This window comes from Euprymna scolopes, chromosome 2 (assembly GCF_053919585.1).
Source record: "Euprymna scolopes isolate OS-2025 chromosome 2, ASM5391958v1, whole genome shotgun sequence".
Taxonomy (NCBI): Eukaryota; Metazoa; Mollusca; class Cephalopoda; order Sepiida; family Sepiolidae; genus Euprymna; species Euprymna scolopes.
The window spans coordinates 160,274,578-160,288,308 of NC_136483.1; the positions used below are offsets into that span (position 1 = coordinate 160,274,578).

A 13,731-nucleotide genomic window follows, 5' to 3' on the forward strand; every position below is an offset into this window, starting at 1 on the left:
GTTTTCAGTGGCGTGCATGTGTCCATGCTTCTTTGCGTCCGTTTTGGTGGTCTTTTTTCATATATTGATATGTCTGTCTATATAGTGGTTTCTCATGCTGCTGAATTCAAATATACTTGTCTGAAAGCATGAAACTGTACTGTTTATCCATATTCACTGGGATTCGGCATTCTCAGGAGCTCAAAAGGGGTCACAAATTCACCCAAATTGCAAAAAAATGACATTTTTTTACCCCATAATTTTTGCCCCATCCACTAGATTTTTCTGAAACTTTGCGAAATGTGAAGGCAACGTTGGCCCTTCACACTTCTCACATTCATTATTTCTTCACTATTTTTTGTGGTGTCATCTCACATGCAGCACCAGAGGGTGACCATGCACGCACAGCTTGTTTTGTTTGCTTTCACCCTCGTAATGGCTGCGATTTACCATTAATCGTAATAAATCGTAAAAAAAAAAAAAAAAAAAAAGATTTTCTATATAAAAAAATACTTGATCAATTCACATGATTTTATGGAATATTATCTTTTCATTCTGTGGTGGGTATGTAGATCATAAAGATTTTGTTTCTTTAATTGAAAGGGAATTCTAGACAACCACTAGTTCTTCATCTCTGAACAAGCAATCATTCTATCTCATCAACCCTGATCCTCGAGTGGCGTTTGGCTTTGGTTAGTTGTGATATATTAGTCAAAAAAAAGACATTATGTTTTCTTTATTTTTCAGAGCATTCTTTCAGAAGAGGATGTTTTAAATTATGAAAAAAGGCTTCAGGATTATTTGTTGGATATCAGGTAAGAGTTTTTTTTTTTATCTCTGTTAACTTTCTCCATGAGTTTAAAGTGTTATTTTACTAGCAGATAAACCTGGTATTGCCTGAGTAAAAGGTATGTTGAAAAATCTTGTATTATTTGGATTATTCAGTCTACCATTCTTATCTTGGATATTATTCTCACTCTTTATTATATATATATATATATATATATATATATATATATTTATTTATTTAGTTAAAAACTATACATACAAATTCCAAAGATTATACTGGTTCCTGACACAAACTAACAACCTGGGTGTTTCAAGTTCAAATTCAGTTTGTTCCACAGAAACACTTTCACTTAGGATGTTGGCAAACCTCTTGCGGTCCTTCTTATGAGTACCCAATGTTTTTCTAGAAAGAATTCTGACTAGAAAAATATTGAGGAAACCAATAGAATCTTCAGATTCATACAATAATGATGGACATATACTTGATAAGAGATTGGTCACTTGATGGGATAAGTGCAATTTACAACTAATTAAAATAATTAAAATGAAATTGCTTTTGGTAATTATGAAGAATCTGGACAGCATTATTATTGGACACATTCCAGGCAGGTAAGTAAACGACTGGAACAAAAACATTTTTTGTTGTTGTTTTTTTTTTTTTTTGAAAATGTTTAAAATGCTAGCGAACAGTTAAGGAAAAATCTTATAACTGAAAACAATCATTGTATGGTAATTTCAAAGAACCAAAGGTACTTGTGCAGTTTACAAACCAAGCTGAAATAATAATGTTATTATTTAGCAAGCCGTTCTTAACATGTGGAGCAAGGAGGTAAGCTTTTAACTATCTGTACTTTCATCTATCAGTTTAAAAGAAAAAAGATACTGTTTTTACCAATTGTCAGCTACTATTATTTCATTAACTAAGTATTTTAACACCTGTAATCCGTTTACGTAATCTGATTTGCTGATGATAATAAGTCAGTATTATGCATAAGTATCTTTTTATTTTTTTCAAACATAATTCAATTCTAAAATTAAGGAACATTTTTATATGTATTTTGTGTGATTGAAATATATAGACCACAATTATAACCACTATAAATGATTTTCCCCACTCAATATCTGTGCCTAAATCTAAACGCAGATTCCATGAACAAAGCTTCTTTCCCAGAACTGTTCACCGGTGGAACTGTTCCGTTGGCCTGCTCCTTGGTTGAATACAACATGGTAGTCTTTAAATTCAATGTAAACAAATTCTTGTAGAGCCGTCCCCATAAATAATCAAATTCTACCCAATTTACACCATGTTGATTATCACGCTATCACCTTACATTCATGAACCCTTATCCTTGATTGGCCTTTGGGCCTTGATAAGTGGTGACTTCCAAGTAAAAAAATAATATAGGAAAGAAGCTTTAGGGAAACACTTTTCTGATTTCTGATTCAAGAATACTTATTTTTTTCTATCCATCAATTAATCAATACTTATAATGATTTTGATAGACCACTTACTGTAAAGTCTAATAGATTACAAGTCTTAAGGAAACACTTGAAAGTTTTTCATTATTACAAAAAAGGTAATGCAAAAAAGGGTTGATATGCCATAAAGAAATCATGCAAAATTATAATTGAGCCGTATTATTTATTTGTTCTTACATCTTTTTTGTTTGCTTTTCTAGCCACATCCGAAGTCAACGGGATAAAGAAGAGGAACTGAATATGAACACTTTGAAGAACATCATTCAAACGTGGAAGCAAATCAAAGCGCAGAGGGAAAGACAAGGTTTTAGCAACACAACTATCAAATTACGCATTCATAAGTAAGATAATTTTAATAAATTCTTTTAATAATTTAGTTATTTTGGTTCATCCAAAGTTTAGGGTACTTTTTGTGTGTACTTAATTTTTTCGTTTTTAGTTTTGGATACTATTATTATTTTTTTAGTAGGTACTATTATTATTTTTTTAGTTTTGGGTACTATTATTATTTTTTTAGGTTTGGGTACTATTATTATTTTTTTAGGTTGGGGTACTATTATTTTTTTAGTTTTAGGTAATATTATAATTTATTTAGTTTTAGTTGCTATTATTATTTATTTAGTTTTGGATACTATTATTATTTTTTTTAGTTTTGTGTACTATTATTATTTTTTTAGTTTTGGATACTATTATTATATTTTTAGTTTTGTGTACTATTATCATTTTTTATGTTTTGGATACTATTATTATTTTTTTAGTTTTGTGTACTATTATTATTTTTTTAGTTTTGGGTACTATTATTATTTTTTTAGTTTTGGATACTATTATTATTTTTTTAAGTTTTGGATACTATTATTATTTTTTTAGTTTTGTGTACTATTATTATTTTTTTAGTTTTGTGTACTATTATTATTTTTTTAGTTTTGGGTACTATTATTATTTTTTTAGTTTTGGATACTATTATTATTTTTTTAGTTTTTTGTACTATTATTATTTTTTTAGTTTTGGGTACTAGTATTATTTTTTTTAGTTTTGTGTACTATTATTATTTTTTTAGTTTTGTGTACTATCCTTATTTTTTTAGTTTTGGGTACTATTATTATTTTTTTTAGTTTTGTGTACTATTATTATTTCTTAGTTTTGGGTACTATTCTTATTTTTTTTAGTTTTGGGTACTATTATTATTTTTTAAGTTTTGGATACTATTATTATTTTTTTAGTTTTGTGTACTATTATTATTTTTTTAGTTTTGGGTACTATTATTATTTTTTTAGTTTTGGGTACTATTATTATTTTTTTTAGTTTTGTGTACTATTATTATTTTTTTAGTTTTGTGTACTATTATTATTTTTTTAGTTTTGGATACTATTATTATTTTTTTAGTTTTGTGTACTATTATTATTTTTTTAGTTTTGGATACTATTATTATTTTTTTAGTTTTGGATACTATTATTATTTTTTTAGTTTTGTGTACTATTATTATTTTTTTAGTTTTGGGTACTATTATTATTTTTTTAGTTTTGGATACTATTATTATTTTTTTAAGTTTTGGATACTATTATTATTTTTTTAGTTTTGTGTACTATTATTATTTTTTTAGTTTTGTGTACTATTATTATTTTTTTAGTTTTGGGTACTATTATTATTTTTTTAGTTTTGGATACTATTATTATTTTTTTAGTTTTTTGTACTATTATTATTTTTTTAGTTTTGGGTACTAGTATTATTTTTTTTAGTTTTGTGTACTATTATTATTTTTTTAGTTTTGTGTACTATCCTTATTTTTTTAGTTTTGGGTACTATTATTATTTTTTTTAGTTTTGTGTACTATTATTATTTCTTAGTTTTGGGTACTATTCTTATTTTTTTTAGTTTTGGGTACTATTATTATTTTTTAAGTTTTGGATACTATTATTATTTTTTTAGTTTTGTGTACTATTATTATTTTTTTAGTTTTGGGTACTATTATTATTTTTTTAGTTTTGGGTACTATTATTATTTTTTTTAGTTTTGTGTACTATTATTATTTTTTTAGTTTTGTGTACTATTATTATTTTTTTAGTTTTGGATACTATTATTATTTTTTTAGTTTTGTGTACTATTATTATTTTTTTAGTTTTGGATACTATTATTATTTTTTTAGTTTTGGATACTATTATTATTTTTTTAGTTTTGTGTACTATTATTATTTTTTTAGTTTTGGGTACTATTATTATTTTTTTAGTTTTGGATACTATTATTATTTTTTTAAGTTTTGGATACTATTATTATTTTTTTAGTTTTGTGTACTATTATTATTTTTTTAGTTTTGTGTACTATTATTATTTTTTTAGTTTTGGGTACTATTATTATTTTTTTAGTTTTGGATACTATTATTATTTTTTTAGTTTTTTGTACTATTATTATTTTTTTAGTTTTGGGTACTAGTATTATTTTTTTAGTTTTGTGTACTATTATTATTTTTTTAGTTTTGTGTACTATCCTTATTTTTTTAGTTTTGGGTACTATTATTATTTTTTTTAGTTTTGTGTACTATTATTATTTCTTAGTTTTGGGTACTATTCTTATTTTTTTTAGTTTTGGGTACTATTATTATTTTTTAAGTTTTGGATACTATTATTATTTTTTTAGTTTTGTGTACTATTATTATTTTTTTAGTTTTGGGTACTATTATTATTTTTTTAGTTTTGGGTACTATTATTATTTTTTTTAGTTTTGTGTACTATTATTATTTTTTTAGTTTTGTGTACTATTATTATTTTTTTAGTTTTGGATACTATTATTATTTTTTTAGTTTTGTGTACTATTATTATTTTTTTAGTTTTGGATACTATTATTATTTTTTTAGTTTTGGATACTATTATTATTTTTTTAGTTTTGTGTACTATTATTATTTTTTTAGTTTTGGATACTATTATTATTTTTTTAGTTTTGTGTACTATTATTATTTTTTTAGTTTTGTGTACTATCCTTATTTTTTTAGTTTTGGGTACTATTATTATTTTTTTTAGTTTTGTGTACTATAATTATTTCTTAGTTTTGGGTACTATTCTTTTTTTTTTTAGTTTTGGGTACTATTATTATTTTAAGTTTTGGATACTATTATTATTTTTTAAGTTTTGGATACTATTATTATTTTTTAAGTTTTGTGTACTATTATTATTTTTTTAGTTTTGTGTACTATTATTATTTTTTTAGTTTTGGTTACTATTATTATTTTTTTAGTTTTGGATATTATTATTATTTTTTTTAGTTTTGTGTACTATTATTATTTTTTTAGTTTTGTGTACTATTATTATTTTTTTAGTTTTGTGTACTATTATTATTTTTTTAGTTTTGTGTACTATTATTATTTTTTTAGTTTTGGTTACTATTATTATATTTTTAGTTTTGGGTACTATTATTATTTGTTTAGTTTTGGATACTAGTATTATTTTTTAAGTTTTGGATACTATTATTATTTTTTTAGTTTTGTGTACTATTATTAATTTTTTAGTTTTGTGTACTATTATTATTTTTTTAGTTTTGGTTACTATTATTATATTTTTAGTTTTGTGTACTATTATTATTTGTTTAGTTTTGTGTACTATTATTATTTTTTATAGTTTTGTGTACTATTATTATTTTTTTAGTTTTGTATACTATTATTATTTTTTTAGTTTTGTGTACTATAATTATTTCTTAGTTTTGGGTACTATTATTATTTTTTATAGTTTTGTGTACTATTATTATTTTTTATAGTTTTGTGTACTATTATTATTTTTTATAGTTTTGTGTACTATTATTATTTTTTATAGTTTTGTGTACTATTATTATTTTTTATAGTTTTGTGTACTATTATTATTTTTTTAGTTTTGTATACTATTATTATTTTTTATAGTTTTGTGTACTATTATTATTTTTTATAGTTTTGTGTACTATTATTTGTTTAGTTTTGTGTACTATTATTATTTTTTTTAGTTTTGTGTACTATTATTATTTTTTTAGTTTTGTGTACTATTATTATTTGTTTAGTTTTGTGTACTATTATTATTTTTTTAGTTTTGGGTACTATTATTATTTTTTTAGTTTTTGTGTACTATTATTATTTTTTTAGTTTTGTGTACTATTATTTTTTTTATATAGTTTTGTGTACTATTATTATTTTTTTAGTTTTGGGTACTATTATTATTTTTTTAGTTTTGTGTACTATTATTATTTTTTATAGTTTTTGTGTACTATTATTATTTTTTATAGTTTTTTTGTACTATTATTATTTTTTATAGTTTTTGTGTACTATTATAATTTTTTTAGTTTTGGGTATTATTATTATTTTTTTTAGTTTTGTGTACTATTATTATTTTTTAGTTTTGTGTACTATTATTTTTTTTTTTAGTTTTGTGTACTATTATTATTTTTTTAGTTTTGTGTATTATTATTATTTTTTTAGTTTTGTGTACAATTATTATTTTTTATAGTTTTCGTGTACTATTATTATTTTTTATAGTTTTTGTGTACTATTATTATTTTTTATAGTTTTTGTGTACTATTATAATTTTTTTAGTTTTGGATATTATTATTTTTTTTTTAGTTTTGTGTTCTATTATTATTTTTTAGTTTTGTGTACTATTATTATTTTTTTTAGTTTTGTGTACTATTATTATTTTTTTAGTTTTGTGTATTATTATTATTTTTTTAGTTTTGTGTATTATTATTATTTTTTTAGTTTTGTGTACTATTATTATTTTTATAGTTTTGTGTACTATTATCATTTTTTCATAGTTTTTGTTACTATTATTATTTTTTTAGTTTTGGGGGTTATTATTATTTTTTATAGTTTTGTGTACTATTATTATTTTTTTAGTTTTGTGTACTATTATTATTTGTTTAGTTTTGGATACTATTATTATTTTTTTAGTTTTGTGTACTATTCTTATTTTTTTAGTTTTGGGTACTATTCTTATTGTTTTTAGTTGTGGATACTATTATTATTTTTTTAGTTTTGGATACTATAAGTATTTTTTTAGTTTTGGATACTATAAGTATTTTTTTAGTTTTGGGTACTATTATTATTTTTTTAGTTTTGTGTACTATTATAATTTTTTTAGTTTTGTGTACTATTATTATGTTTTATAGTTTTAGATACTATTATTATTTTTTTAGTTTTGTGTACTATTATAATTATTTTAGTTTTGGGTACTATTATTATTTTTTAGTTTTTGGTACTATTATTATTTTTTTAGTTTTGTGTACTATTATTGTTTTTTTTAATTTTTGATACTATCATTATTTTTTTTAGTTTTGTGTACTATTATTATTTTTTTTTATTTTGGATACTATTATTATTTTTTTGTTTTGTGTACTATTATTATTTTTTTAGGTTTGGGTATTATTATTATTTTTTATAGTTTTAGATACTATTATTATTTTTTTAGTTTTGTGTACTATTATTTTTTTTTAGTTTTGGATACTATTAATATTTTTTTAGTTTTGGATACTATTATTATTATTTTAGTTTTGTGTACTATTATTATTTGTTTAGTTTTGTGTACTATTATTATTTTTTTAGTTTTGTGTACGATTATTATTTTTTATAGTTTTGGATACTATTATTATTTTTTTAGTTTTGTGTACTATCATTATTTTTTTAGTTTTGTGTACTATTATAATTTTTTTAGTTTTGGGTACTATTATTATTTTTTTAGTTTTGTGTACTATTATTATTTTTTTAGTTTTGTGTACTATTATTATTTTTTTAGTTTTGTGTACTATTATTATTTTCTTAGTTTTGTGTACTTTTATTATTTTTATAGTTTTGTGTACTATTATTATTTTTTTAGTTTTGTGTACTATTATTATTTTTTTAGTTTGGTGTACAATTATTATTTGTTTAGTTATGTGTACTATTATTATTTTTTAGTTTTGTGTACTATTATTATTTTTTTAGTTGTGGATACTATTATTATTTTGTTTAGTTTTGTGTACTATCATAATTTTTTTAGTTTTGTGTACTATTATTATTTTTTTAGTTTTGGATACTATTATTATTTTGTTTAGTTTTGTGTACTATCATTATTTTTTTAGTTTTGTGTACTATTATTATTTTTTTAGTTTTGTGTACTATTATTATTTTGTTTAGTTTTGTGTACTATCATTATTTTTTTAGTTTTGTGTACTATTATTATTTTTTTAGTTTTGTGTACTATTATTATTTTTTAGTTTTGTGTACTATTATTATTTTTTTAGTTTTGGATACTATTATTATTTTTGTAGTTTTGTGTACTATCATTATTTTTTTAGTTTTGTGTACTATTATTATTTTTTATAGTTTTCGTGTACTATTATTATTTTTTATAGTTTTTGTGTACTATTATTATTTTTTATAGTTTTTGTGTACTATTATAATTTTTTTAGTTTTGGATATTATTATTTTTTTTTTAGTTTTGTGTTCTATTATTATTTTTTAGTTTTGTGTACTATTATTATTTTTTTTAGTTTTGTGTACTATTATTATTTTTTTAGTTTTGTGTATTATTATTATTTTTTTAGTTTTGTGTACTATTATTATTTTTATAGTTTTGTGTACTATTATCATTTTTTCATAGTTTTTGTTACTATTATTATTTTTTTAGTTTTGGGGGTTATTATTATTTTTTATAGTTTTGTGTACTATTATTATTTTTTTAGTTTTGTGTACTATTATTATTTGTTTAGTTTTGGATACTATTATTATTTTTTTAGTTTTGTGTACTATTATTATTTTTTTAGTTTTGTGTACTATTCTTATTTTTTTAGTTTTGGGTACTATTCTTATTGTTTTTAGTTGTGGATACTATTATTATTTTTTTAGTTTTGGATACTATAAGTATTTTTTTAGTTTTGGGTACTATTATTATTTTTTTAGTTTTGGGTACTATTATTATTTTTTTAGTTTTGTGTACTATTATTATTTTTTATAGTTTTGTGTACTATTATTTTTTTTATAGTTTTGTGTACTATTATAATTTTTTTAGTTTTGTGTACTATTATTATGTTTTATAGTTTTAGATACTATTATTATTTTTTTAGTTTTGTGTACTATTATAATTATTTTAGTTTTGGGTACTATTATTATTTTTTAGTTTTTGGTACTATAATTATTTTTTTAGTTTTGTGTACTATTATTGTTTTTTTTAATTTTTGATACTATCATTATTTTTTTTAGTTTTGTGTACTATTATTATTTTTTTTTATTTTGGATACTATTATTATTTTTTTGTTTTGTGTACTATTATTATTTTTTTAGGTTTGGGTATTATTATTATTTTTTATAGTTTTAGATACTATTATTATTTTTTTAGTTTTGTGTACTATTATTTTTTTTTAGTTTTGGATACTATTAATATTTTTTTAGTTTTGGATACTATTATTATTATTTTAGTTTTGTGTACTATTATTATTTGTTTAGTTTTGTGTACTATTATTATTTTTTTAGTTTTGGATACTATTATTATTTTGTTTAGTTTTGTGTACTATCATTATTTTTTTAGTTTTGTGTACTATTATTATTTTTTTAGTTTTGTGTACTATTATTATTTTGTTTAGTTTTGTGTACTATTATTATTTTTTAGTTTTGTGTACTATTATTATTTTTTTAGTTTTGGATACTATTATTATTTTTGTAGTTTTGTGTACTATCATTATTTTTTTAGTTTTGTGTACTATTATTATTTTTTTAGTTTTGTGTACGATTATTATTTTTTATAGTTTTGGATACTATTATTATTTTTTTAGTTTTGTGTACTATTATTATTTTTTTAGTTTTGTGTACTATTATAATTTTTTTAGTTTTGGGTACTATTATTATTTTTTTAGTTTTGTGTACTATTATTATTTTTTTAGTTTTGTGTACTATTATTATTTTTTTAGTTTTGTGTACTATTATTATTTTCTTAGTTTTGTGTACTTTTATTATTTTTATAGTTTTGTGTACTATTATTATTTTTTTAGTTTTGTGTACTATTATTATTTTTTTAGTTTGGTGTACAATTATTATTTGTTTAGTTATGTGTACTATTATTATTTTTTAGTTTTGTGTACTATTATTATTTTTTTAGTTGTGGATACTATTATTATTTTGTTTAGTTTTGTGTACTATCATAATTTTTTTAGTTTTGTGTACTATTATTATTTTTTTAGTTTTGGATACTATTATTATTTTGTTTAGTTTTGTGTACTATCATTATTTTTTTAGTTTTGTGTACTATTATTATTTTTTTAGTTTTGTGTACGATTATTATTTTGTTTAGTTTTGTGTACTATCATTATTTTTTTAGTTTTGTGTACTATTATTATTTTTTTAGTTTTGTGTACTATTATTATTTTTTAGTTTTGTGTACTATTATTATTTTTTTAGTTTTGGATACTATTATTATTTTTGTAGTTTTGTGTACTATCATTATTTTTTTAGTTTTGTGTACTATTATTATTTTTTATAGTTTTCGTGTACTATTATTATTTTTTATAGTTTTTGTGTACTATTATTATTTTTTATAGTTTTTGTGTACTATTATAATTTTTTTAGTTTTGGATATTATTATTTTTTTTTTAGTTTTGTGTTCTATTATTATTTTTTAGTTTTGTGTACTATTATTATTTTTTTTAGTTTTGTGTACTATTATTATTTTTTTAGTTTTGTGTATTATTATTATTTTTTTAGTTTTGTGTACTATTATTATTTTTATAGTTTTGTGTACTATTATCATTTTTTCATAGTTTTTGTTACTATTATTATTTTTTTAGTTTTGGGGGTTATTATTATTTTTTATAGTTTTGTGTACTATTATTATTTTTTTAGTTTTGTGTACTATTATTATTTGTTTAGTTTTGGATACTATTATTATTTTTTTAGTTTTGTGTACTATTATTATTTTTTTAGTTTTGTGTACTATTCTTATTTTTTTAGTTTTGGGTACTATTCTTATTGTTTTTAGTTGTGGATACTATTATTATTTTTTTAGTTTTGGATACTATAAGTATTTTTTTAGTTTTGGGTACTATTATTATTTTTTTAGTTTTGGGTACTATTATTATTTTTTTAGTTTTGTGTACTATTATTATTTTTTATAGTTTTGTGTACTATTATTTTTTTTATAGTTTTGTGTACTATTATAATTTTTTTAGTTTTGTGTACTATTATTATGTTTTATAGTTTTAGATACTATTATTATTTTTTTAGTTTTGTGTACTATTATAATTATTTTAGTTTTGGGTACTATTATTATTTTTTAGTTTTTGGTACTATAATTATTTTTTTAGTTTTGTGTACTATTATTGTTTTTTTTAATTTTTGATACTATCATTATTTTTTTTAGTTTTGTGTACTATTATTATTTTTTTTTATTTTGGATACTATTATTATTTTTTTGTTTTGTGTACTATTATTATTTTTTTAGGTTTGGGTATTATTATTATTTTTTATAGTTTTAGATACTATTATTATTTTTTTAGTTTTGTGTACTATTATTTTTTTTTAGTTTTGGATACTATTAATATTTTTTTAGTTTTGGATACTATTATTATTATTTTAGTTTTGTGTACTATTATTATTTGTTTAGTTTTGTGTACTATTATTATTTTTTTAGTTTTGGATACTATTATTATTTTGTTTAGTTTTGTGTACTATCATTATTTTTTTAGTTTTGTGTACTATTATTATTTTTTTAGTTTTGTGTACTATTATTATTTTGTTTAGTTTTGTGTACTATCATTATTTTTTTAGTTTTGTGTACTATTATTATTTTTTTAGTTTTGTGTACTATTATTATTTTTTAGTTTTGTGTACTATTATTATTTTTTTAGTTTTGGATACTATTATTATTTTTGTAGTTTTGTGTACTATCATTATTTTTTTAGTTTTGTGTACTATTAGTATTTTTTATAGTTTTCGTGTACTATTATTATTTTTTATAGTTTTTGTGTACTATTATTATTTTTTATAGTTTTTGTGTACTATTATAATTTTTTTAGTTTTGGATATTATTATTTTTTTTTTAGTTTTGTGTTCTATTATTATTTTTTAGTTTTGTGTACTATTATTATTTTTTTTAGTTTTGTGTACTATTATTATTTTTTTAGTTTTGTGTATTATTATTATTTTTTTAGTTTTGTGTACTATTATTATTTTTATAGTTTTGTGTACTATTATCATTTTTTCATAGTTTTTGTTACTATTATTATTTTTTTAGTTTTGGGGGTTATTATTATTTTTTATAGTTTTGTGTACTATTATTATTTTTTTAGTTTTGTGTACTATTATTATTTGTTTAGTTTTGGATACTATTATTATTTTTTTAGTTTTGTGTACTATTATTATTTTTTTAGTTTTGTGTACTATTCTTATTTTTTTAGTTTTGGGTACTATTCTTATTGTTTTTAGTTGTGGATACTATTATTATTTTTTTAGTTTTGGATACTATAAGTATTTTTTTAGTTTTGGGTACTATTATTATTTATTTAGTTTTGGGTACTATTATTATTTTTTTAGTTTTGTGTACTATTATTATTTTTTATAGTTTTGTGTACTATTATTTTTTTTATAGTTTTGTGTACTATTATAATTTTTTTAGTTTTGTGTACTATTATTATTTTTTATAGTTTTAGATACTATTATTATTTTTTTAGTTTTGTGTACTATTATAATTATTTTAGTTTTGGGTACTATTATTATTTTTTAGTTTTTGGTACTATTATTATTTTTTTAGTTTTGTGTACTATTATTGTTTTTTTTAATTTTTGATACTATCATTATTTTTTTTAGTTTTGTGTACTATTATTATTTTTTTTATTTTGGATACTATTATTATTTTTTTGTTTTGTGTACTATTATTATTTTTTTAGGTTTGGGTATTATTATTATTTTTTATAGTTTTAGATACTATTATTATTTTTTTAGTTTTGTGTACTATTATTTTTTTTTAGTTTTGGATACTATTAATATTTTTTTAGTTTTGGATACTATTATTATTATTTTAGTTTTGTGTACTATTATTATTTGTTTAGTTTTGTGTACTATTATTATTTTTTTAGTTTTGTGTACGATTATTATTTTTTATAGTTTTGGATACTATTATTATTTTTTTAGTTTTGTGTACTATTATTATTTTTTTAGTTTTGTGTACTATTATAATTTTTTTAGTTTTGGGTACTATTATTATTTTTTTAGTTTTGTGTACTATTATTATTTTTTTAGTTTTGTGTACTATTATTATTTTTTTAGTTTTGTGTACTATTATTATTTTCTTAGTTTTGTGTACTTTTATTATTTTTATAGTTTTGTGTACTATTATTATTTTTTTAGTTTTGTGTACTATTATTATTTTTTTAGTTTGGTGTACAATTATTATTTGTTTAGTTATGTGTACTATTATTATTTTTTAGTTTTGTGTACTATTATTATTTTTTTAGTTGTGGATACTATTATTATTTTGTTTAGTTTTGTGTACTATCATAATTTTTTTAGTTTTG

The 13,731-nt window shown here is 19.1% G+C and overlaps 1 protein-coding gene across 1 annotated transcript in view; it reads left to right on the plus strand.

The window, feature by feature from the left end:
• Window positions 1–13,731, plus strand: part of LOC145297853 (coiled-coil and C2 domain-containing protein 2A-like) — a 220,229-nt gene that overhangs the window by 69,642 nt on the left and 136,856 nt on the right. Inside the window, exons 15-16 of the mRNA XM_080144180.1 lie at window positions 727–794; window positions 2,448–2,588. Coding sequence (XP_080000306.1) covers window positions 727–794; window positions 2,448–2,588 — 209 coding nt within the window. The remainder of the gene's footprint in view (window positions 1–726; window positions 795–2,447; window positions 2,589–13,731) is intronic.